This window comes from Apodemus sylvaticus, chromosome 4, assembly GCF_947179515.1.
Source record: "Apodemus sylvaticus chromosome 4, mApoSyl1.1, whole genome shotgun sequence".
NCBI classification, from domain to species: Eukaryota; Metazoa; Chordata; class Mammalia; order Rodentia; family Muridae; genus Apodemus; species Apodemus sylvaticus.
In genome coordinates, this window is record NC_067475.1 from 31,959,890 (window position 1) to 31,985,996 (window position 26,107).

Here is a 26,107-nt window from a genome sequence, read left to right on the forward strand (position 1 = left end):
AATGGGGTCTTGAAAGAGGGGCTATGAGAAAGCTTTCTGGAGACAGAGCTCTGAGTGGTATGTGTGGGCATCTACCTTGCATGGAAGAAATGTTGGGAGTATGTAAGTAGCTGAAAATGGTCTAGTTGTCTAGGAACGTGAAAGTACTAGAACAAAAGAGATACAGGTCATAGATGTGTAAATGGCTACATTGCAGGAATACTCTATGCTATGATTTTTTTGTTTCACCTTTTAATGCCTACCAGAAGCATCCACTACAGAAGTAACACTGGCCATTCGGGCAGGTAAATGATGCTGGAGTCATGAGCAGCAGGCACGTGGAGATAGAGATGAAGGCAAGGTAGTCTGGGCCAGCAGCCTAGGCTCCTCGTGTTTAGACCAATTTCACAATGCCCTTATTAATACCCAGGCTGATTGAAGCAGAATGCAGTGTTGAGCCCCTGATATGACTCTATTCCTTGCAGAGACAACAGACAACCAACCACCAGTGGAAAGCTGACGACAGAGGCCCCCCTTTCCCACAAGGACCAGTGGTTTGTTCCATTAGGAACTGACACCTGATGGTTGTTCAATTTGCCTTGTTTTTGTTTTTTGGTTTTTGAACAGACTCTCAGCACCACAATCCAAGGCCTTCCATATGTGCTACCCACGGATAAGGAGTCCCCTAAAATACCACTATCCAGAGAACAGGCTCACACTCCCAAGAAGACATCTCACTCAGTTAATAGTAAATAGGTATAGAAAAGTTACTGTCTCTTCTTTATAGAATAAAAACAAACCAGCAAGTTTAATAACTAGTAAAAAGGCAATGGAGAGAGACAGGTCAGATGAAGGTAATGCTAGATATGTGAGACGCAGGTGATAATGAACTTGGGGAAGATAAGGAGAAGGGGCCGTTTTTTACCGGATAGGTAAGCAGCTTGGTCAAGGTGGCATAGCCTGTGTGTAGCCAGAACCAAAGTCCCAACTCTGAATGCTGGGCGTTGGCTGCTTTTGCCATTCTAGAAGCATCCTCATGTGAGTGTTTCTCTCTCTCTATGTTTCCTTTCAGTTCCCACAGGATGGAGTAACCAGGATTCTTACTAGTCACTGGTCTTTGCCATTTTTCTGTCTGCTCTGCGATTTTCTTTCACAACAATTTAGATTTCACCACCATAAACCCACAATGCTCTCTGCATTTTATAGCCCCCATTTTTGTTTATATCATCTTTTATTTTATTAAAATCTATAAAGTTTATATATTAACCATTTTGGAGTATTTCTCATGATTAAAAATACTTTAGTGTACTAACTCTCTGAAGTGAAGGAATAGTCGTCACTCGTTTCTCTAATTTCAAACATTACAACATGAGAAGCAAGGCGCCCTGCTTAATCTTACAATGGAAACCACAGTCTTAGAAGAATAAATAACTTCAGAACTGCAGGCAATGAATTACTAGGAAAGAGGCTCAATTAACAATGCTGACACAGTTTATCGCTTTGATCGTTGATAGGATTAATCTATCTTTAATGTACCAGTTAGACAGATTGAGAACTGTAATTTAAGGGGTTACTAAGAGGTGGGATGCATCCACTTGCTCGCTGTATCCCTGGATATTTATCCACCCTTTAGAGCTCAGCTCTCATGTCTTGAGTCTTTTGCTGAGTAGGGCATGCTGGTCTGAGCACACACCATTTCTCTTTCCGCTGCGGATTTCTCTGGTTTTGGTCGTACTAAGGTTGGGCAATTCCACATGTGCTTCCTTAGGCATCTGCAAAGACAGGGCCACAAAACCTCCATGGATTTCTATCTCTTCAGACACCCAACCTCCTTAGATGCCAGACCTTTGAACAGCAAGTCTGAGACTCTAGGACAAACTTTTATACCTGTCTAATGACTCGACTAACCTCAGGGTCTGAGACCCTGCAGCCAACTCTTGGTTTTTGCAAGATCCTGGTCAGCAAAGCCATTTTTTAGCTGGGATTCTGACCTAGATTTGATAAACGTTTCCTTCCCTTTTGATAATAACAGGTCCCTATGACTGCTTTGTGTTTTGTGAAGAGACAGAGGGTGTCTTGTTAGAAATAGTTTGCTTCCATTCAAACACCCCAATTTTTTTTTTTTTTTTAACCATGAAAAGGACTTTGCTGACTGTGCTGGGTGCACAGGCGGGCTCTGGGCACTGAATGTTCCCTTGCCATCGAAGCTATAAACAAATAACAAATTATGCAACAAAGCCTCTCAAGGTTTTGCTTTTCTGTTTCCAGGCCTGGGCGCTCTTTCTCACACCGCAGGCAGTTCAGGAAGAGAATGGAAAAGTCCTCTGCTGGAAGGGCATCAAGAGTGGAAACTAGGCCACTCACTGTCTGCGATTCCGTAGGCTACTGGCTGCTCTGGAAGCTTCCACATCAGCTCACTTCAGAAGCGAGTTTTGGTGTTTCAGAGTTATGCTTCTAAAGCTCCTGGAGATGGTGAAGAGCATTGTGGGAGTCAGAGGGGACTGCAGGTGGCTTTCTGAGCCAATATGAGAAAGCTCAAGTCATTTGTTAGTGTCTCCAAAATTTGAAAGCTGTCTTTAGAGGCCAGAAGAGAGAGGTCCTTTGTTTTTATTTATATTTTTGTATGAGAATAAACATGTGAGTACGGTGATTTGGTTTCATTTCTTGCAAATGATATGCCATTGGCTCTAGGAACTTAATTGCATACTCAAAATTGCAATGATCATTGGACCTTAGCACAAGCTGCTTTTGTTCTAGCGGTCACTGTGCATCCAAAGCTAATAATCCCAATGCTTTAAGCTCCTCCTAAACACAAAGCAGCCCCCTCTTACCTTTGTTCTGTAAGCTGTGTTCTCAGAGACCAAAATTCCACTCTTGGAGTCCATGGCTTCTTCTAAAACTAAATCAAAGAGACGTTAGACCAATATAATAAAAAAATAGTGTCTAGGAATGTAAGGACTTAATAAGGACTAGAGAAGAGGCATCTGTAAAAATATTATCTGTAAAAATATTACTATTAGAATTTCTGGCTTTTATTCTTACAAAATTATTTTACTGCTATTTATGTGTGTGTGTTGCTTACATGTATATCTGTGCACCATGTGCATGCCCGTGCCCTCGGAAGCCAGAGGGTGATGGGGAATCCCTTGGACCTGGAGTTACAGATGGTTGTAAGCTACTGTGTAAATGCTGGGAGTTGAACCCTGGTCCTTTGGAAGAGCAGTTGGTGCTCTTTACTGCTGAGACATTTCTCCAGCTCTAGTTTACATTTTGATTTTTGTTTTTCAGTGTTAATTTGTTCATGGCACTGAGTCTATTTTGCCTGTGTCTGGTTCACATGGTCCAGTTCTTCTGGGCTGTTAGTAATATCATTCGATTTAGTCTGAGTGGGATCAGTCTTGGTGATAGCAGTCCACCCTTACACCTGATCTGTGTGCATCATAGGGCACACCAGCTTGGGAGAATGTTTGACAGATTTGGGTGTGAGCATGTTCTCTGAACCCAAAGAGAGAACCCTCTGTGAACAACAGGCTGATATACAAGTTTTTGAACATTAATGATCAATAATGTGTTGATTTATGGCTTCTCGTCATTTCTTAACAATAGTTGAGAGAACCAAGCAAAGAGGATGAATACATTCATATACAATATGAACAAAGCAAACTGTAATAAAAATGGGCTAATACTTCCATAGTTGCATGACTTCAATACCATTTTACGGTGTTTATTTACTTTCCAATGCAATTTATGTTCATGACAGAAAAATAGGTTAATTCAGTTGTATAATCTGAATAAACAGAAGAGTTCTGAGTGACAAATGAAAGTCCTCAAAATAAACATAAACAGATAAAAAACACTTTGATATTTGAAGCATCCTTGAAAATGAAGAGGAAAAAATTCTGAAGCGAAGTGATTCAACAGATGGTAAAAATTGTTCATCTGTGCTTTGTATTTTTTTATTAAAAATATTTCAGATATCTTTTGTCTCCATGGTTTTGTTTGAATTGGAGTCTTGCTGTGCAGCACACTGCATCTATTGTTCTTCTGCCTAATCACCTGAACAATAGCTAGGCTCAGGGACGTGCACTGCCTGAGAAGGTTGATACATTATCTGAATGGAACTAGAGAGGCACTGCAGACACACAGCTTAAAAAACCCTAGTTATTGTCTAAAGGAAAGAGAAATGATTAGCAAAATAGGGTGAACTAGGCATCATGAGGTGCGCCTGTAATCTCAGCATTCACAAGGCTGGAGCAGGAAGAGCATGAATCTAAGGCTAGCTTGGGCTACACAGCAAGACCTTGTCAAAGAAGCAAAATAAACAACAAATACCCCTCCTCACCTAACCAAGCAGTAAGAGGAATGAGCAAATTTACCAAAAACTTCTATTTGAAGTTGTATGGCTAGAAAGAATTTTTTTTTTGGTTTAACTAAGAGTCCATGTCATTTATTTTTGTAGCTATCTGATTCTAGTTTGAAGGGAAAGTTACCCACTTTCCCCCCTTGCTCTATGTCCCTTATGAACAGATGGCCAGAAAGTGCATTGGGGAGCTTGGGAGAAAAGAGAGAGTTCTCAGACCAACCTGTTAAAATGCCGTCAAGGTGGTCCACCATGAACTTTGCATCTTCTTCTGTGAAGCACATCGGTGGTTTTATTTTCAGCACATTCCTGTGAGGGCCATCGGCACTGAGAAGTATTCCTTTCCCCTTCATCCTAATCCGTGCAGGAAATGAAGGATTGTGAGCATGTGTAGTATTGGATGAAGGGTGTGAGCACATGTGATGGGGATGAAGGGTGTGAGTACATGTGATGGGGATGAAGGGTGTGAGCACATGTGATGGGGATGAAGGGTGTGAGCACATGTGATGGGGATGAAGGGTGTGAGCACATGTGATGGGGATGAAGGGTGTGAGCACATGTGATGGGGATGAAGGGTGTGAGCACATGTGATGGGGATGAAGGGTGTGAGCACATGTGATGGGGATGAAGGGTGTGGGCACATGTGATGGGGATGAAGGGTGTGGGCACATGTGATGGGGATGAAGGGTGTGAGCACATGTGATGGGGATGAAGGGTGTGGGCACATGTGATGGGGATGAAGGGTGTGAGCACATGTGATGGGGATGAAGGGTGTGAGCACATGTGATGGGGATGAAGGGTGTGAGCACATGTGATGGGGATGAAGGGTGTGGGCACATGTGATGGGGATGAAGGGTGTGGGCACATGTGATGGGGATGAAGGGTGTGAGCACATGTGATGGGGATGAAGGGTGTGAGCACATGTGATGGGGATGAAGGGTGTGAGCACATGTGATGGGGATGAAGGGTGTGAGCACATGTGATGGGGATGAAGGGTGTGAGCACATGTGATGGGGATGAAGGGTGTGAGCACATGTGATGGGGATGAAGGGTGTGGGCACATGTGATGGGGATGAAGGGTGTGGGCACATGTGATGGGGATGAAGGGTGTGGGCACATGTGATGGGGATGAAGGGTGTGGGCACATGTGATGGGGATGAAGGGTGTGAGCACATGTGATGGGGATGAAGGGTGTGAGCACATGTGATGGGGATGAAGGGTGTGAGCACATGTGATGGGGATGAAGGGTGTGAGCACATGTGATGGGGATGAAGGGTGTGGGCACATGTGATGGAGATGAAGGGTGTGGGCACATGTGATAGGGATGAAGGGTGTGGGCACATGTGATGGGGATGAAGGGTGTGAGCACATGTGATGGGAATGAAGGATGTGAGCACATGTGATGGGGATGAAGGGTGTGAGCACATGTGATGGGGATGAAGGGTGTGAGCACATGTGATGGGAATGAAGGGTGTGAGCACATGTGATGGGGATGAAGGGTGTGAGCACATGTGATGGGGATGAAGGGTGTGAGCACATGTGATGGGGATGAAGGGTGTGAGCACATGTGATGGGGATGAAGGGTGTGGGCACATGTGATGGGGATGAAGGGTGTGAGCACATGTGATGGGGATGAAGGGTGTGAGCACATGTGATGGGGATGAAGGGTGTGGGCACATGTGATGGGGATGAAGGGTGTGGGCACATGTGATGGGGATGAAGGGTGTGAGCACATGTGATGGGGATGAAGGGTGTGAGCACATGTGATGGGGATGAAGGATGTGGGCACATGTGATGGGGATGAAGGGTGTGGGCACATGTGATGGGGATGAAGGGTGTGAGCACATGTGATGGGGATGAAGGGTGTGGGCACATGTGATGGGGATGAAGGGTGTGGGCACATGTGATGGGGATGAAGGGTGTGGGCACATGTTATGGGAATGAAGGGTGTGGGCACATGTGATGGGGATGAAGGGTGTGGGCACATGTGATGGGGATGAAGGGTGTGGGCACATGTGATGGGGATGAAGGGTGTGAGCACATGTGATGGGGATGAAGGGTGTGAGCACATGTGATGGGGATGAAGGGTGTGAGCACATGTGATGGGGATGAAGGGTGTGGGCACATGTGATGGGGATGAAGGGTGTGAGCACATGTGATGGGGATGAAGGGTGTGGGCACATGTGATGGGGATGAAGGGTGTGAGCACATGTGATGGGGATGAAGGGTGTGAGCACATGTGATGGGGATGAAGGGTGTGAGCACATGTGATGGGGATGAAGGGTGTGAGCACATGTGATGGGGATGAAGGGTGTGAGCACATGTGATGGGGATGAAGGGTGTGGACACATGTGATGGGGATGAAGGGTGTGGGCACATGTGATGGGGATGAAGGGTGTGGGCACATGTGATGGGGATGAAGGGTGTGGGCACATGTGATGGGGATGAAGGGTGTGAGCACATGTGATGGGGATGAAGGGTGTGAGCACATGTGATGGGGATGAAGGGTGTGAGCACATGTGATGGGGATGAAGGGTGTGAGCACATGTATGGGGATGAAGGGTGTGGGCACATGTGATGGAGATGAAGGGTGTGGGCACATGTGATGGGGATGAAGGGTGTGGGCACATGTGATGGGGATGAAGGGTGTGAGCACATGTGATGGGAATGAAGGATGTGAGCACATGTGATGGGAATGAAGGGTGTGAGCACATGTGATGGGGATGAAGGGTGTGAGCACATGTGATGGGGATGAAGGGTGTGAGCACATGTGATGGGGATGAAGGGTGTGAGCACATGTGATGGGGATGAAGGGTGTGAGCACATGTGATGGGGATGAAGGGTGTGGGCACATGTGATGGGGATGAAGGGTGTGAGCACATGTGATGGGGATGAAGGGTGTGGGCACATGTGATGGGGATGAAGGGTGTGGGCACATGTGATGGGGATGAAGGGTGTGAGCACATGTGATGGGGATGAAGGGTGTGAGCACATGTGATGGGGATGAAGGATGTGGGCACATGTGATGGGGATGAAGGGTGTGGGCACATGTGATGGGGATGAAGGGTGTGAGCACATGTGATGGGGATGAAGGGTGTGGGCACATGTGATGGGGATGAAGGGTGTGGGCACATGTGATGGGGATGAAGGGTGTGGGCACATGTTATGGGAATGAAGGGTGTGGGCACATGTGATGGGGATGAAGGGTGTGAGCACATGTGATGGGGATGAAGGGTGTGAGCACATGTGATGGGGATGAAGGGTGTGAGCACATGTGATGGGGATGAAGGGTGTGAGCACATGTGATGGGGATGAAGGGTGTGAGCACATGTGATGGGGATGAAGGGTGTGGGCACATGTGATGGGGATGAAGGGTGTGAGCACATGTGATGGGGATGAAGGGTGTGAGCACATGTGATGGGGATGAAGGGTGTGAGCACATGTGATGGGGATGAAGGGTGTGAGCACATGTGATGGGGATGAAGGATGTGAGCACATGTGATGGGGATGAAGGGTGAGGGCACATGTGATAGGGATAAAGGGTGTGGGCACGTGATGGGGATGAAGGGTGTGAGCACATGTGATGGGGATGAAGGGTGTGAGCACATGTGATGGGGATGAAGGGTGAGGGCACATGTGATAGGGATAAAGGGTGTGGGCACATGTGATGGGGATGAAGGGTGTGGGCACATGTGATGGGGATGAAGGGTGTGAGCACATGTGATGGGGATGAAGGGCCATGGGCACACAGTGTGCTCACATGTCTACACTGGAAAAGCCCAGGTTTATAAACTCTTTTTTCAGGGAGATCAGAGGAATCGAATCAAGTGCTCAAGGGCCCAAGACAGTGAGGGGACGTGAGGTGAGCTTACTCGTAGATGACGTGCTGTGCTTCGGCTGTCGCAGGTGTTCTTTTCTCATGGTCCTTCACCAAATCAATGCCAATGAAGAGGCCGACACCTCTGAGGAAGAGGGAAAAGAGTCCATGGATGCTTAAGTGGCAATGCTGCTGATTCTTCACTGACTCAAGAGCCCAAGCCTTTAGTGTGGCAAAGCAGCTTTGCCATGGAGGATTTCCCCCTCACTTGATTTGATAAGGAAACAGTATTTTCAAACAAGTCTGTGTTTGTATGCACGCATGTGTGCATAGGGAACATATATGTGTGTAGGCACGTGTGTGCACGTGCCCATGGCGGGTAGAGACCAACCTCAGTGGTGTTAGTCAGGTGACATCCCTGTGTTAATACAGGCTATCTTCCTAGCCCAAAACTCGCTGGTTAGGACAGCCAGTGAGTACTACATCTGCGAGTGAGCTCTGCCACTCCTGGCTTTATTTTGCAGGTTCTGGGGACAGATTTAGGTCCCTGTCTTTAAACAGCAAACTCTTTACCCACTGAGCAATCCTCTAGCTCTCCAAACAGCACTGGTATGCCTTTAATTTCTCAGAATTATTCACGATTGCAAATTTTATAACTGTCTATGAAAAATAGCCAGCCATTGTGATATCATTTTTCACACTCTGCGTAGGTCATTTAGAATCATCTTATCTTTCTTCCTTTTATCTCTTGGACTTAAAATCATCCTAACTACTGAAAAAGAAAACCTATAAATGTGGCTGAACATGTGTGCACAAATGTTACCAGGGTTCCTGAGTCTTGGGTTAACAGTGATCTTTGCTCTCTCTCTTTCTCAGTGTTTTCTATATTTTAGTTAAAATTTGCAAGGTAAAGATATGTTTTCAAAACAAATGAGTCCATGATACTTGGTCAACGCACCTGATGTCCCCTATCAAAGGGTGCTTGGCCTTCTGTTCGTTGAGTAACTCTATGAGATAGTTCCCCACCCTGACAGCATTTCCTTGAAGGTTTTCCTTTTCAATTACATCCAGCACAGCCAAGCCAACTGCACAAGACACTGGATTTCCTCCATACTACAGACAAAGACGGGAAAACAACAATGGAATTAGTGGTATTGCTTCACACATGAGGAATTTGACACACAACATATGTCTGAAAACAAAAACATACTTTAAGCCTTCAGCAGTCCCCACAAAGGTATACATCACCAGCGACACACATGCTTAACATATATGTAAAAAATATAATTTTAACTGAACTTTGTTTTGTAATATAAATCCTTTGGATTTAGATGACAAGTGACTTTATTTATTGGGATTCAGTGAAAATCTACTCCTGGTTATATTCCCTAGGATGTGTAACTAGTATGAGGGATTATAAGAAACTTATTGATTCATCCAAACAAAGTATTATATTCTAAGCTAAAGATTCAGAAGTGTGGTTCAGTAAGAGAAAATAGTGTTTCTGTCTTTACAGAGTTGAGTCAAAACAGCCAAGCAATAGTTTCTCTGAAAACAATCCTTCTGAGGTCTGACTTTTGCCTTTGTCTGTAACAGCACTGCTGCTGTGCACACCGTGGTGAATCTTCTAAGCCCAACACTCATTACTTTGGGGAATAAAGCCAAAGAAATAAAGCTTTCCAAAGATAAGCATTTAGTATCTGTCACGAGAGCTGACTAACATTCATGACACCAAATCCTCTAAATGCTTGAAAACTGGGGAATTTCAATACGATTCAAAACAAAAAAGATCACATGGCCTGTTAATGAAATAATCACTAAAGTTTTGCAGAATGGCTGTCTATTATTAAACCACCTAACAAGAATGTTATGGGAAGAAGAAAAGCAGAAGGAAAAAACACAAAGAGAATGAAGTCTGGATTAATAGAAGTTTGATAAGAGTATTAGAGTGGTTTACTGCTAACACTTCCCCAATGTTGGAAAAAGTCTAAGAACAAGCATTATTTCCCCCCTTTGAATTAAATTTAAATTAAATTAAATTAAATTAAATTAAATGAACAAAATTTACCGTATTGAAATATTCCATGCCCGAGCTACTGAAAGCTTCTGCAATTTCTTTGGTTGTCACCACACAGGATATCGGGTGACCGTTGCCCATAGGTTTCCCCATGGTGACAATATCTGGAACGAAGTCTTCACCACACATCTGGAAGCTCCAGAAGTGCTTCCCAACTCTGCCAAAGCCAACTTGAACTTCGTCAGCAATGAACACACCCCCTGCTTTGCGCACGTGCCTGAAAAGTAACGATATACGTTGATGCCTTCACCCCACTGAGTGTCCCCAGAACTACCCGAAAAGACTACTGAAGTCAGAAAGATGTTAACCCGAAGTATCCATCTGTGTTAAAAAATATTCTAAGACTCAAAACCTTGTAGAGACGTTACATGGTAGCCACATGGTTTCTAGATGAGATCTACCCCATATGCTGCTTAGAGTATACTATATTGCAACATTTCACTTGGGAAGAAAGCTGGGCCAGCGGATCTTACCAAGGTTAACTGAGCTTCACATGTTTACTAATTGGCAAGGCGAAGGGATGAGCCAATAGGACAGGATGCACAGGAGTCGGAGCATAGTTCTAGAGGTTGGGCCATGTTAAATTCTTTCTTTCTTTCTTTCTTTCTTTCTTTCTTTCTTTCTTTCTTTCTTTCTTTCTTTCTTTCTTTCTTTCTTTCTTTCTTTCTTTCTTTCTTTCTTTCTTTCTCTCTCTCTCTCTCTCTCTCTCTCTCTCTCTCTCTCTCTTTCTTTCTTTCTTTCTTTCTTTCTTTGAGACAGGGTTTCTCTGTGTAGCCCTGGCTGCCCTAGAACTCACTCTGTAGACTAGGCTGGCCTCAAACTCAGAAATCTGCCTGCCTCTGCCTCCCAAGTGCTGGATTAAAGGCGTGCGCTGCCGCCACTGCTACCACCACCCAGCATTCTTTACTTTTTGTATCCCTGGAAAGACCAGGGGACGTCCTAGAGCCCTGAAGTAGCAAGTAGCCAGGAACAGATTTTTACCAGCTAATCTGGAAGTGTGGACCTTATCGACCTGTTGTAGTGCCCTCAGCTTGACCAAGGATGCCCGAGTCAAGTACATACTCAGCCACTTTCTGGAAGTAGCCTGCTGGAGGGATAATTTGTCCACCACAACTCTGCATGGATTCAGCAATAAAGGCAGCGATCTATACAAGAAAAGATGGGGTCAAAAAATCTATACATGATAGGCTCCCCTCCTACTAAAAACGGAGAACTTCCTATGCAGCAGGTTTTTATTTTAAAGATTTATTTTTGTTTACTATGTGTGTCTGTGCACCAGTATATGCTGTATCCAAAGAGGCTACAAAAGGGCATTCAGACCTCTGCAACTGGACTGACATACAGTTCTTAGCTGCCATGTAGGTGCTGGGAACCAAACTGAGGGAATCTGTGCTCTTAACAGCTAAGCCATCAAGAGCATGCTATTTTAAAGAAGATTTCAAAGGACATTTGTCTTTATTTTTAATTTTGCAAGTGAGCACACCTCCCTCAGTGTGTATGTATACTTGTGTGCTAGTGTTTAAGGAGGTCAGAAGGCATGAATCCCCTGGAGCTGGAGTTACAAGTGTCTGTGAGCCACCTGCCATTGGTGCTGGGAACCAAACTCTGTCCTCTGTAAGAGCAATGCTCTTGACCACTGAGCCATCTTTCCAGCCCTTAGAGTAGGTTTAAAATGACTAAACAGGCTGTTAATTATAAATAAAAACCTATCTGCGCCAGAAGAGCTGCCATCTAAATGATGTCTCAGGGCACCAGTAAAGCCACCAAAGGAAATGGAGGTCCTGAGGGGTGGACTTCATAATTAAAGGGCAATAGTTTTACTAGGTTATATAAAACTAATATATGGTTGTCTGTGACATGTACCTTTGGAAACTGACCTAAGTTCAAAAGGCATAACCTTGGTGCCCATTCCCAAGTTAGTAAGATTGGACTGCTTGAGGCTAGAGTCAGGGGGTAGGTGGGCAGCCTGTGGCTACACATGAGGACTGTGTTGCTATACTTTTAGGTCTGGGATTACACCAAGCTTCCCTCAAAAGCTGGGCATCTCAACAGTAGCGATAGGGGATGTGTGTTAGAGGCTCTGGGAGGAGAGGCTCAAAATGGCGGTCACTGAAGGAAGAAGAAAAAGCTCAAGAAAGGCACGAGAAAGAGATCTAGAGAATCAAGCCTGCGTCCAGACTCCTTGCTAGGGGCATTAACCTGGGTTAAGTTTGTCACCTCAGACTTATTTAGGGTCTTAGCTATAAAATGGGGCTGCTGGACCCCAGAGACTTCTGTTTCAACCTTCGATGACTTTGTAAGCACAGCTGACATTTAGAAGCACGTGTTCTATGTTTCCTTCTTCATAGCTTTCAGCATTGGTAACCACCAAGTTTCAGCGTGGTTCCACCAAGTCCCAAAATGTTAATTATTAAAAGAAATCACTCGGACCCTCTGTTAGCAGCAGAGTCCGTAAGATCTTGTTAGGCTAAACATATTTCCGGAGAGCATTATTTACCACCTGAAACTCAAAGCTCTTTTAGTAGGAAGAGCTTTAGGCTCATCTGCCCAGAGATGTTACAAAGGGCGTGGAAGCCATGCATGGGTGGGGTTGGGAGCGGAGGTAGGGCTGTGGGTAGGAGAGATACTCCAGAAAGAAGTATGGCTCTTCTGTCAGGTAGGTAAAAATATTGCAGTTCACTGGAAAAGGCAAATCATCGTTGATTTAGTGAAGTATTCGTATTGTCATGTCTGTGCCGTAAGCCAGTTTAAAGGCCAAGTGTTGTCAGGTTGTATTTAATCTGCACCTAAGTAACCCCATGATGGGTGTGGAATGAATGTGAATCTGAGGACAGTAGGGAGAAGACTTTCCTGTTCTCAGCGAGGACTCTGGTGAAGGTTTGGAAGCCTAGGCTCAGGTGGAGAGGCTGTGCTTCTGTCCTGGCTTTATGAGAAGCTGAGCCTTGGTTCTGTGGTTCCTGGAGGTTCACCAGCTCCTGGCAGCACCTCAGCTCTCCTGAGGGTCTGAGAGCCTGGACTGGTCCTGACACCGGAGCCTCTCTTTGCTTCCCCCATGATCCCCAAAGCTGGAAGAATCCGACCCTCCGGACCAGACCCTGTATAGTACCCAAGAGATCGGCCTTAGGCCGTCAGCACTGGAGAAGCATAGGAACTATATTTCTATGATAAATAAAAATTTACTATGACAAAGTACTTTTGAAACAAAAACTAAGTGAAAATGGAATCGGCAAAGAACAAAATTTGCATTTTAGATTTAATCCCTTTTCTTCTCTGTAGAGAATTCCAATGGTTGTAACTATTTCCATAAAAGACTTTGAAAGTGTTCCCCATAATGCCAACCTTCCTTCCGCTGCTGTGAGCCTCTTCAATGATTTTCTTCACCTCGTCTGCATATGCAGTGGATGGGTCTTCGTGGTCCTCTCTGTATTTCCCTCTGTAAGTATCCGGAGCTGGTGCCTAGAACATCAGATAATACAGTTTCTTGCTATTTACATCTTGACCAAACTTAAAGTCCAAAGGGCCACCTAGTTGCTCACCAGCCCATGTTGGAGGGCAGTCCTGTTGACCCAAACACCCCAGTGCCTTAATTTTTCTGCACATTTCTGAATGCTGTGAAGAACTGACCTCTGAATTGTGAGCTAGAGCTTAGACATGCCAGCCCCACTAAATCAAAGCTTTATCTGTATTCACACAGGAAGCAAATTCAGATTGGCAAGTACAATTACATTATATAAAAATAACACAAAGTGTAGACTGTATATAAAACAAACTTGCACTGTTGATTACATCATAAACACTTAGGAAACTCAAGGTTCTTAGTGCTTAAGTCTTGCAATAAAGCAATGCAGACTCTTACTGACCCTCAGTTTACACGCTGATGTGAAGGGAATGTCACTGTTTTCACAACCTGGCTGGCCTCTCTGTTTGATGCAACATACCTTTTCCACACTTTGCATTATTGCCATAATTGTCTTTATAACAGCCAGAGAAGCTCATTTAGCTCTGAGTGTTGGCCTTGTATTAGCAATTGGAAGAGTGGTTGGAGACGAGTAGACACAAGAATTGACGACAGCTGTTAAAAATCTGTCCTACCAGGTCTACCACTGAAACTCTCCTACCGCGATTCTCACTCTGAGCCATATGCAGCCAGTCTGTGGCCCCTGAGCTCAGCACAGCACAGCACATAACTACTCGCAATCTTAGTTTATCTCCCATGGTTCCACACTGCTTGGAAGGTTGGGCTGGATGGCAATAGATGTTCTTCTAGCCCCAGTATTCCGATCATAGGACTCAGGGATATTTACCACATGTACAGATTCCCTCTTGACTTCTTCGACATTCTGAAACTTATAAGGACTGATCTCGATTAAGGACGACAGGTGGCCATGGTAAGCACTGAAATGAAAAAGAGAAGTCACACAAAGAGTTCCAAGAAAGGCGTTTTTGTAGTGTGTGAACACAGTGTCACCTACCGCTCAGTGTCGGTCATCTTAGGAGAGTTTAATATTGGTGCACGATTAAATGCAAAATTGGGTCTAGTCTTTCTTCATGACAGTAGTGGTATTTGATTTTACTATTGCCCCTTACATATATAAGGAAGTACTTGGAGACTCTGGTATATCTCCTCATAGGCAATTGTTTTTATTATTGTAGGAAAAACAAACATAATTTCTTTGAATTACTAAATTAGATTCTCTAAATGTGGACATTTTTATATCTTCATGCAATCTTGTTGAGTTGAGTTTTCTATATTCTCAAATATTTTTTTACATTGATTGATTGATTGATTGATTGGATCCAGGGGGCCAGACTCAGGTGGTCAGGCTTGGCAAACAAGTGAGTCATCTTACCAGCCTAAATTTTTAAAAAATGGACCTCATAGACTGTTCTGTCTGGCCTTAAACTCCTGGCCTCAAGTGATTTGTCTTGGCCTCAACTGGGACAATAGGCATGTGCTACCATGCCTGGTTAGTAAGTCTGAAAAACAATTTTATAGACGCAGGTTTCTGGATGGAGATATTAAGCAAATAGTGGGGGATTACAGAAGAAAAATGTGGACTGAGAAATGACCGAATAGCAACAAAATTCTTCTTTCTCACTTAGCACACAAATGGGGAAGATATTCCTCTTTCTGTTTCTTGCCCAGAAGTGCAATCAGCAGATCTGGAGAGAAAAATCTAAAAGGCCCATCCACAGATGACTCCACATAGACATTCTTGGGCCTAGATTGTGTAAGAAACCACAAACCAGCAACGGAAGGATGAGAATCCTGACTGAATAAATGATAAAGAATATGGAATGGTTCCCCCAAGAAATGATCAAAGCATAACATTTATGTGAGAAGATTCTCAAATTAACATTGCCAATTAAACAATGCAAATCAAGATATGTTATACCCAACAGAGGAATAGCAGTTAGAAGAAAGCAGAAAGCTGGTTAGCACTGAGGTTGGTTAGACTAGGAGGAGGGGGCCTTCCTGTGTGTGTCTGGTATTGCAATCACATTGGAGGCAAATATGGCAGAATTCAGTTAAAGTAGCAGCACCTTGCTGCTCCCGACATCCTGTTTCTGGAGTTTATCCCTGAGGCATTCTCAGAATGTCCTGTGGAAGACTATGTCCTGTGGAAGGATCTCTGCTTGTGCAGGGAATGATGTAGTCCTGCCCATTGCTGGGGGGAGAGATACTATACAGTGAGAACAATACTGTAATCCAATATGGCAGCAATTTCCCACCCAGAGCTATGGGCATTTGAACATCTTTCGTCTGACCTGACAATGTCCAAGCAGACAATGGATTTCTGATACTCAGTGAGTAAAAAAGGAACGTAAAATATGTCACCGTACCTCATGTTGAAATTGAAATGACAGCATGCTCACAGGCTACCCCAAACTAGAATGTTTAAAATCCCATATACGGTTTACATTATGTTTCTATTGGTCATAACTGAGTTAAAGGAATGGAACAGATGTCAAGAATTCTATATGGAATGGAGGGTGAAAGCAAAGAGATCTACAATAACTTCGGTAAAGCAGATGTACATAAGATGATGCCCATTTTATGTGATATAAAAAGTAAACTGATGTGAAAGTCAACACAGAGTTAGTCAGGAGGAATGTGAGGGAGAACAGAACAGCAGTAAGGATGATCAGAAAACATTATGACCATGTTTGAAAATGTCATAATAAAATCAATTATCATATGCAATTAAATATACACACATATACAATAAAACATTTCATATAGTATAAAATAGAAACATTAAATATATTATTAAATTGACCACAGGTCCATAAAAATATATATAGTAAACACATTATTATAGTTGTCCATAAGTGATAGAGAATGAGAATTTAAAAAAAATGCCCTGCCTCAAGTATGTTTACCTCCTAATATTCAGAACCCAAGAATATGTTTCATAGCAGAGATTATTTTCAGGTATAGTAAATTAAGGACCACTCAATGAGGGGGTTATTCTGGATTATTTGGGTGGATCCAACACAGTCAGAAATGTCTTATAAGTGAAACAGGAGGCAGGAGCGTGATAATCAAAGATGGCAGTGTGAGGAGAGAAGCAAAGGCTTGGTAAGGTGATGGCTGACTCTGAAGATAAAGCCTGGCACTGTAGGCCACGAGACACAGACACAGAACCCGGAAGAGCCGAGAGATCAATGCTGATAACCCTGATTTTAGTGGAGTGAGTTATTTTAGCTTTCCGATGAAATCTATGGTAATAGTTTTGTATTGATTTGAACCCATAAGCTTATAGTAACAAATGAAGCAGAAACAGAAAATAAATCATCACATTAATGGGAATCTACAGGAGGGCACGAAATAAGGTTGTATATTTAGTTTCACTCTTTGGGTTTATGGGGTGAGGGAGCAGACAAAATAATTTTAAAAGCATTAGTAAATATGGATGTCAAGTTTCTCGTTTAAAATCAGTAAATTCATGTTTGGGAAGGAAGAGTCAGTGTGACCATTGGTAGTTGTGATCAAATGGAAAAAAATTAAAGTTTTAAATTTGCTACAAATTGCTATGTTTAATATCAAGTACAGTGAATAATCATGATAGCGAAGCAAATGGTTATATTTTAAAGATATTAATTACGTGCTTTCATTTTGGAAACACTTGAGTTATGTACAGGTAGCATTAGGTGCAATGGTAGTTAGTTACAGAGTAAGATGTCATCCCCGATTCCCATCAAGCCTCTAAGGCTGCAGTCATCAAGACACCCAGGAAAGTGCTTAGAGAGTGAATTAACCTAGAAAGAGTGGATTCAAACTGTACTTGACACCTTATGGTATAATTTTGAAACACTGTTCCAGATATCCACCCTCCTTCATAAGTGCCTGTGGTCTTGATAGAGATGGGTTTAGTACAGATTGGTACACTTCTGGCTCTAAAGGGGCTTCTTCCTTAGAAGCCTGTGTCTAGGACTTACTGGTCAAGAGTGATCACATCCTGGTGGCCTCGGAACTGCCGTGCCAGGCGTAAGGCTAAGTCGTTGGCTTCGGATCTGTTGCAATAACACAGAGAGGGGACAAAGCGACAGCCTCTTAAAAATAGCCCAGTGAGAGTTACAGACATTGTAAGCTGACATTTATTCAGAAATGCATAACATGGAAGGGAGGCCACCTTTCCCATGCCATCCTGCCCCACCTAAGTTCTCCTTGTAACTTTGTAACACATGTGTAACAGCCAGTAAGGAATAAGATGCATAAAAGAAACCTCAAGAACTATGGCTATACTCCCCACTTCGCCCAGTCGCATCATGGAAGACTAGCTTTAAGTACAATGAGAATCCAACCATAGGCCCTGTCTCAGGAAGGATGGACTGCCCTCCAGCCTGGATGCTGAACCACGGTACTTTGACTCAATGCTTGATTAGTTTTCTTAACATACTTAAGATCGTATGTTTTTCTACCTAGTTTGGAGAGTCTAAATAAACTCTCAGGTGCAGAAAGGAAACAGTCACTCAAAGGATGCTCCTGGCTGTGCGTTTGCTTCTATTTATTCTCATGAAAATGCTGCAAGGAAAGGTTTGCTGTCTCCTTTCGTATGGGTGGGGCAAGAGCCTTAGAGAGGTCAAATAAGCAGAATGAGATTTCTCATCAATTGGAGGAATAGCCAGACTTTAGACAAGACACCTAACTGACTTTGATACTACTACTACTACTACTACTACTACTACTACTACTACTACTACTATTACTACTATTATTGCAATGGGCATGCAGCATCATGTACAGTCTGTAAGGACAGTGCTGATTGGAATTCATCCCTCTCTGGTAGTCTAGGATTCTCTAGAAATAAAAGTTAGATGCTACATTCTATTTATGAAGGCAGGAATGATTTATAAGAACACAGGAGAGTCTCAAATACCTCCTCAGTTCATTACAAAACAAAACAGCGAAGCTCTTGTTACAAGATGTCATTTGGAAGAGAGTCACAGAAAATCATGACAAGCAGGCATGACAGCTGTCTAAATATCAAATCCAAAACTATGTATCGCTTTAAACCTAGGAGCGGTGCATACAGCTTCTCCCAAACACAACAGTCACACTTTCAGCCTCACACATTCTTCGGCATGCATTTGCAAATCACACCTTTTGATACCTGTATAGTTGTCCACAGAATAGATACATTACCATTTGTGCTTAAAAGTTGGAATGTATCTTCACTTGGATTTTCTTGTGTTTGCATTGGGAAAATAAGCTCAGTTTTTGTAGAATAGCAAGTCAGTGAAAAATAAAATCTTAACGGCCTTACAGCTTCTTTAGTGGGCTCATTTATTTGCTGAAATCTGCATTTAATGACTATGCGGGCTCCCTGTTTTCATTACACATTTTACTGTGACAAGATGATGTCACTGGATCCCATTAGGGTCAGAGTCATGAAATAAAGTAAAAGATTCAGAACGGTCCACTCCTAATGAAGGTCACTTAGGGAGTGGCAAGAATTTCCTTACATCTTTTCTTCCTGCATCAAGGTGCGCCGATGAAAAAGGAGGCCGTGGGGATGCCAGAAACCAGACACATACCCCGAGTTTGTGAAGTAGCAAACGGAGAGCTTCTGAGGCAGGGTGGCCGTAAGGCGCTTGGCAAACTCAATGATGTTGTCGTGGAGGAAGCGCGAATTTGTATTTAGTAATTCCATCTGTTTCGCGGCAGCTTTGACCACTTCTGGGTGACAGTGTCCCACTAAAATGTCAGAGGGAAAGGAGTAAGTTACAATCCTAAGAGCTTTGGAGGAGAGGGAAAGGATTGGGGCTCATTTCTCCCCATTTTACTGAAGCTTTGCCTTTTAGGGTGACTCAGCAGAGGAAAGGGGACATTTGTCAGGAAATTTCCTAGATGAGCCCGGCTCCGCAGTAACTTCCTCCCATGCGCTGCCCACGGGCTGCTTACCGTGGGCCACGTTGTTGATGCAGTCTAAGTACCGTTCGCCTTTCTCATCAAACATGTACTGCCCCCGGGCTCGCATTATTTTGATGGGATCCGCTGCAAAGAAAATTTTGCACGAGGGCCTAGAAAAAGGCAAAGGAAATACTTTTAGTTTGGTCAGACAACTCAGTATTTTTCCTTCTCAGTGGCGGTCAACTGTCTGTGGAAAATTACAGTTACATAAGGGAACGGGAAAACATAGGCCATGTGACCACATGATTTTTTTCATTTTATATTAGCTTGGAATCCTTCATCCTAATCCACTGTGGGTGTCACTGGTCCCGTTTCTCTGTTAGAGTCTCATGAATCAGCTTACTTAAAACTCACTCTTCCTTTGGGAAATTTTATTCTACTAGAATAAAAATGACCACCCCCACATAGGTTTTCTGTTATGTCAGAAGCTGCTATGTAGCTTAATAAATATTATCTCGTGTAATACCTATAACCACTTCCCCCTTCTCCCCCTCTCTTCCCAAATTACTTTATAAGAGAATTAATAGGTAACTATAAATAACTTAGAGTTAAGTATTCCAAAGGGGATTTTCATGTATTTTGAGTATCTCTTGTCCTGTATCAAATAAATGACTTTCCCATCTTAAATATTTAAATTAATTTGTTCTGGAATGCTGCTGTGCTAAACAAGTTCCTGTTACTCCTGGTTATTTCAATGGACATTTTTTTTTTTTTTGAGACAGGGTTTCTCTGTGTAGCCCTGGCTGTCCTGGAACTCACTCTGTAGACCAGGCTGGCCTTGAACTCAGAAATCAGCCTGCCTCTGCCTCCCAGAGTGCTGGGATTACAGGCATGCGCCACCACCGCCCGGCTTTCAATGAACATTTATGGCATAAAAATTAGCAATATGCAAATATTACTGAGGTTTCTAATCTTGGCTCAACAAACTTTAAGACCTAAAACTAAAACTATGTGAATTTTTTTTTTTTCATGATTGGCTTTCTGTATAGCCCTGGCTGTCCTGGAATTTGCTCTGTAGACCAGGGTGGCCTGGAATTTACAGAGATCCACCTACTTCTGCCTCGAGTACTGGGATTAAAAGATTAAAGGTCTACACCACCACTGAGTGGCTGTGTTTTTTATTTTGGTTGTGTTTGCCTACTAAAGAACTCTGTAAATATTCGAGAGTGGTGTTCTCAACCTGTGGGTCACCTTTGGGTGCCACCTTTCACAGAGGCCGCATATCAAATATTCACATCAAAATCCCTAGCAACAACAACATTACAGTTTTGAAGTAGCCATAAGATGATTCTATGCGTAGGGATCCCCACAACATAAAGAGCTATATTGAAAGGTTTGTCTTTGGGAAATTGAGAACCACTGCCCTAGGGGGTTGTGGAGATTTTGTAACATCTATTTATTAAGATGATATGCAACTGTTTAGGAAATGTTTTGATTATTGGGAGTAGTAGGTAACCTCACAGTTTAAAGTGGCACACGGCTGTGGTCTAGGTTGGTGGAGTTTTATGTGCAGTATTGAGGATTGAATCCCACGACTTGTTAGACAAGCAGTCCACCAGAGAGCTATACCCCACTTCCTGGCTTATGTAGTTTTTAAAGCATCAGCTAACGTTAAAAAAGAATATATATGAGAATGTCTTGTTGGTTGAGCCTCAACAGGTAGTTTGTAGCTACGAGAGGCACATGACTGACAGGCTGCAGGGCCCTCCTTGCCTCTTAAACACACTGTGACCAGAAGACTTCACATAAAATTCTCGCTTATCCCGCCAGTATTATCCAGTACTTATCCAGTACAGACTACATCCCCTTTCACAAAAGTTTGCCATTTTCCCTCAGAAGGTATGTCTCTGTAGGAATCTAGATAGAAAAGGCTGCAATCAGTGAATGAAGGAGGAATTTGGGTCATTGTGAAAGAGGTCTTGGTCTTCTCAACATTCCAGAACCTTCCTGGTGGAAGCGAAGAACTGATCAGGCTTTCTCCCAGAGTACAGTCCTTCTTTTGCTTATGCCTCGGCATGTATGTCTTTGGCCACACCAGGTATACACACACACACAGTGGACCTTGGTCTGTATATACTTTGGCAGTGCTAGGTATACACACACTGTATGTAGACCGCTGCTTCTACAGGGTTAGGGCGCAGTCATCTTTCCTATGATGTTTGTTTTGTCTTTAAAAAACCCAGACACAAAATATTAACTCACTCACTCTCATTTGCTCCTAGCATGTTGTTAATATGATTTGGCAGGCATGACATAGGTAACCTGATACCTAACTAGAAGCAGAGTTCAGGCCAGTCTTTTATACACACTGTTATACTACTAATGCATAAACAGAGATGAAACAAACACCAGAGAACACAAATCGTCACGAAGACACATCTTGGGAGACAAGGAAGCTGTAAAGCACTCCCTGAATACCCTGTTTTGTTTTTTGTTTGTTTGCTTGCTTTTTAAATACAGGTGAATAAAGGTTTTCCATTAGCTGCTTCTGAAACCCTCTGCAGCCTCATCAAGCGTACAGGGGAAAAGTTCACTTTAAACAAAAGTTGTCAGAATGAGTTTCTTTTGGGAGCCATCAATCAAATGATTTCGGGATCCTGATGGACATGGGCGGGGGTGGGGTGGGGGGAAGCTCCCCGTCTTGCTCCCAGCGCTCGCTCATTTCCCTTGGCTGGATACCCTCTTACAGGACACTGAGAGCCGTCTCCTTCAACCACCTGCTGCTCTGTCTCCAGTAGCCACAGGCAGGGCTGGTTGGTCCCTTTAGGCAGGGGCTTCCAGACCCGCGAGTGTGGCGAGTGTGGCGGAGCTCAGCCTCTCCCACCCAGCTCCAGCTGTTTGCCCTCCGCCCCTTTCTGCCAGCAATTTGCACTTACCCGATGTGCTTCTCCCGCAGCGCCAGGGTGTCCTGCTTGCTATAAAGCTCGCACATGATGGTTACACCCTCTGTAGCCTGGGTCGCTGCAAAGGGGTTTTCCCCTCCTGATGCCTCCTGCCCTGGGTATCGGAGGGCACTGGTGGCATTAACCACCTAGGGTCATTCCCTTTTGAAGGGTTGCCTGCCTTTGCCCTTCGCCAAATCCCTCCCTCTGCTCCCTTCCTCCACCTGGTGCCTGCTTAGCAAGTCAACAGCCAGGCCACCTCCGCCCCCAGTCTGACTGGCTCCTGTCCCTTCTGCAGATGTCCCCTGCCCCTCCCCATCTTGTAATTGCGTTTAACTCACCATTTGATTTCTTAACTTTGCCTGGCTTCTGCTTTGCTTCCTCCTTCCTTCCTTCCCACTTTCTCCTTTTGTTTTGCTGCATTTCTATGTCATCTTGTAAATCAAACCTGCCTTTTACTACACACAAGCCAAAAGCCATAAATTCCCGTGTCACAGGACTGCGATTCAACCCCTGTCTCAGATGGGGAGTGGTGGATCTGGTATTCCAAACATTTAATAGTCCCAGGTAGACACCTCCAATCTCTAAAGCAAGCTGAGGAAGAAGTCAAGCTATTAGCATCCCACAGTCCCTAGCTTCCCAGTAGCAAACGTGGAACTGTGTGTGTGTGTGTGTGAGTTTAAACCTCCTGTAGGATGACTTTCTCTTAGAATTTAAAGTTAAATACAGAGGGGGTTTGGACCTTATTTAATGATAGCTATTGAGTTAGAAATTCCTTTCAGGCCTAGAGGGTCACCTTGTAGGTTCTGTTGATAAGAACTGAGAGGCATTAGGGAAAGAACAAGCTTAATCAAGGTCACACAGCTACTTAGCCAGAGTTTCTGATTTCAGTTCAATCTGTGTTTCAGAAGGTCAGCAGAGAAAGCTCAGTTTGTTTGTATCAATTCATCCAATAAATATTTGGATAAATATATTAATTTATGCTAAGGCACTTCTAGAACTTTTAATTTTCTAGGATATGTGGAGAAATGGAGTCCTACATCACAAAAGAAGGGCAAAGAACACCAGGATATTGGATGAAGTCCCACCTGGAATCTGGCCTTGTTCTGAGCTATGTCGCCAACTGTGGGCATACCCTTGCTCCCATACCTTGCTGGGAGAAATCAGGGGTGGTCACCCTCTTTCCTTGTTCCTTGATAGTCTCCACACTTTAAAGCATCTTCTTTACATAATCACTGAGAGTTTTGGGTTCCAGATCCAGTTCATGCATAAGCTAGCTGGGCTTCTTCCTATTTGGAGATCCCATTTCTTGATGTTAAAAAAGCATCTCTCTGGGCTTTAAAGAAATGCAGCCAAATCTTAACTGAAGTCATAACTCGGTGCCTCGGAAGGAGAGTCTCAAACTTCTTCCCCTTCCGTTACTTTGCATTCTTTCTCAGAGATCCAAAGATTCTCTTGGGTTTTAATGTTAGCAATATACCAACTTCACATCTCCCTGCCTGCCCTCTCCAACCTGTCCTCTCAGTCCCAGGCTCACCCACTTCCTTTCTTGATATCTTCATTTAGAAGACTCCTAGACACCTGCGTCTCGGCTGGTTCAAGGTGAAAGCTTTGATTCACCCCTCCCCCAGGCTTATTTTGCCCCCCTCCCACTATTGCTTTAGAATGTCTTCCTTTCCTAGGTATTTATTGGTTCATTTGCTGTGTAGCAGGTGGTCACCCTCTACCCAGGGATGATGTCCTAGAGATAAGACAGTAACCAGATGGCGTAGCCCCAACCTCCCATGCTTCGTGACCCTTAGCAACTCCCCTGTCTCCAGAGGCAATCTCCCTCCCAGCAATTCACGGGTTCTGGCCCTGCTCTAGTCAGGAGACAGTTGCTAGCTACAGGTAGTTATGGATTGATATGTGGTCTCAGTCTGAGCTGTGATTTGCTGCCAGTGTACCATTCACATTTAAATTCTCCTATTTTTTCCTTTTAATGTGACTATTAGCATATTTAAATTTATAAATATAAGCCTGACTTGCTTTTCTATTAACCAACACTAGCATTGTTGGAGCGATAGAGTGATAAATAAATTTAACAATCTAATAGCTTAAATTGCTTCAATGATGATAAATGCCCCAAAGGAAATAGACCAAAAAAGATGTAAGAGTGCTAGGAAATTCCATCTCTCCCTCAATCCCATTCTTATATCAAATTAATTTCAAGTCCCAAGAGCTCCATTTCAAAACACTCACCTGCTGCCACCCTGCAAAGGTTGTCTGTGTGTCTGTCCATGCTTCCATTTCTTTCTCTGCTGGCGATGCCTCCTGTCTTAGATGCCCAGCGGAGGCCAGTTTGCTTCTGCAGGTTGCCCTTAGAACTTCTCACCCTGGTTTTGCTCATCCAGGCTGGTTCAGGTTTCAGTTTAGATGTCACAGACAGCCTCAGCTAGGTTGATCACAGCCCGCTCTCAACTAATTAAAAGACAAAGCCAAGGAATCCCTCTCCTCTTTCCCTAAGGTAACCCAGTCTCTTTCCTCTCGATGGGTATTGCTTACCAGTGTACCCCACTAGCACAGATGCTCACAACACAAAAGACTTTGATAACTCTGTATTGACTGATTGAATAAATGAAATGGACATACATTTCAATACTATAAATGCTGTTATGAGCCTCTGTTTATATATTGACCAATTCTTGATATTTAGGTTTATTATCTTTTATGATGGAAGCAACTGTTGCTTTAACAGGCCATTTCTCCATTGTGTAACTTGTTTCACAATGCGGAATATATAATATTAACTAAGTGCAAAGGCCAGTCTTTAAATCAAGAGCTTTCACAGAACAGCATCAAAGTCATGGTGGGTAAAAGACAAGAAATTCTACAAAACTTCACCAAAAAGAGATTTATTTTCAGTGCACATTTTCCACTATATTTGTCAGGAATGTATGTGGTAGTGTTCTTTCTCCCAGAGGCTGATCTTTATTTGGGTCCTGACTGTGTTGTTTGACTCTCCCTATTTCTGAGCGAGTCCTGACCTGAAGGTCACAAATTTCTCAATAGTCTAGGCTTGGCAAAATCAATGGTTCATGTTCATGACTGAAAAGGAGAGACAGTTCACACAAGCCAGAGACAATCAAAATTCCACTCAGTAATCTAGGGACAGATTTAAATTTTCTTCTTGGTAAAAATATGCAAAAAAAAAAAAAAAAAAACGGGTGAACCGTGTGTGTGTGTGTGTGTGTGTGTGTGTGTGTGTGTGTGTGTGTGTGTGTAGCAGCAGCAGCAGCAGATTCTCCGCCTTGTGGTGGGAGCCTCACAGTGAAATGTGGACATCCAGTGACTCCTTGCCGATTTCCTTTCACCTGCCTGGCCCTAACCTCCTTCACTTGCACAAAGATGTGTCTTTTTGAAAACTGTCCATCATCTTTAACAAACACTGGATGTGGCACTTTTCTGTCATGGCATGCTTATCCAGAGGGTCTTTATTGTCCTGATAGCACATTGCAATATGTGAGTCACACGTCCAAAGCTCTACCCGGTGTGTATAATGGAGGTTGCCTTGTGACCACACTGCATACATAGT

At 43.6% G+C, this 26,107-nt stretch overlaps 1 protein-coding gene across 2 annotated transcripts; it reads right to left on the reverse strand.

Annotated features, from left to right (window-relative positions):
• Nucleotides 1-1,549: 1,549 nt before the first annotated feature.
• Nucleotides 1,550-22,626, reverse strand: Etnppl (ethanolamine-phosphate phospho-lyase). Of its 2 annotated transcripts, none has more exons than XM_052178499.1 (13): nucleotides 22,528-22,626; nucleotides 19,643-19,761; nucleotides 19,276-19,417; nucleotides 17,677-17,751; nucleotides 14,538-14,628; nucleotides 13,573-13,689; nucleotides 11,296-11,378; nucleotides 10,225-10,450; nucleotides 9,115-9,269; nucleotides 8,212-8,301; nucleotides 4,563-4,693; nucleotides 2,811-2,878; nucleotides 1,550-1,751 (listed from the first exon to the last, which is right to left on the reverse strand). In XM_052178499.1, the coding sequence occupies exons 1-13, from the start codon at nucleotides 22,581-22,583 to the stop codon at nucleotides 1,623-1,625; spliced, it is 1,482 nt and encodes a 493-aa protein (XP_052034459.1). In that variant the 5' UTR covers nucleotides 22,584-22,626; the 3' UTR covers nucleotides 1,550-1,622. The 2 variants fall into 2 exon arrangements, with proteins under 2 accessions (XP_052034459.1, XP_052034458.1); XM_052178498.1 differs by having other exon boundaries at nucleotides 19,276-19,435.
• Nucleotides 22,627-26,107: the final 3,481 nt, after the last annotated feature.

Excerpts from the sequence above, each read along its gene's own strand:
- Etnppl (XM_052178498.1), bottom strand. The coding sequence starts at position 22,583 with ATGTGCGAGCTTTATAGCAAGCAGGACACCCTGGCGCTGCGGGAGAAG. Across the intron at positions 10,451-11,295 it reads TACTTCCAGAAAGTGGCTGA|GCACGTGCGCAAAGCAGGGG; the intron begins GTATGTACTTGA and ends GTTACTTTTCAG. Across the intron at positions 9,270-10,224 it reads GCATGGAATATTTCAATACG|TATGGAGGAAATCCAGTGTC; the intron begins GTAAATTTTGTT and ends CTTTGTCTGTAG.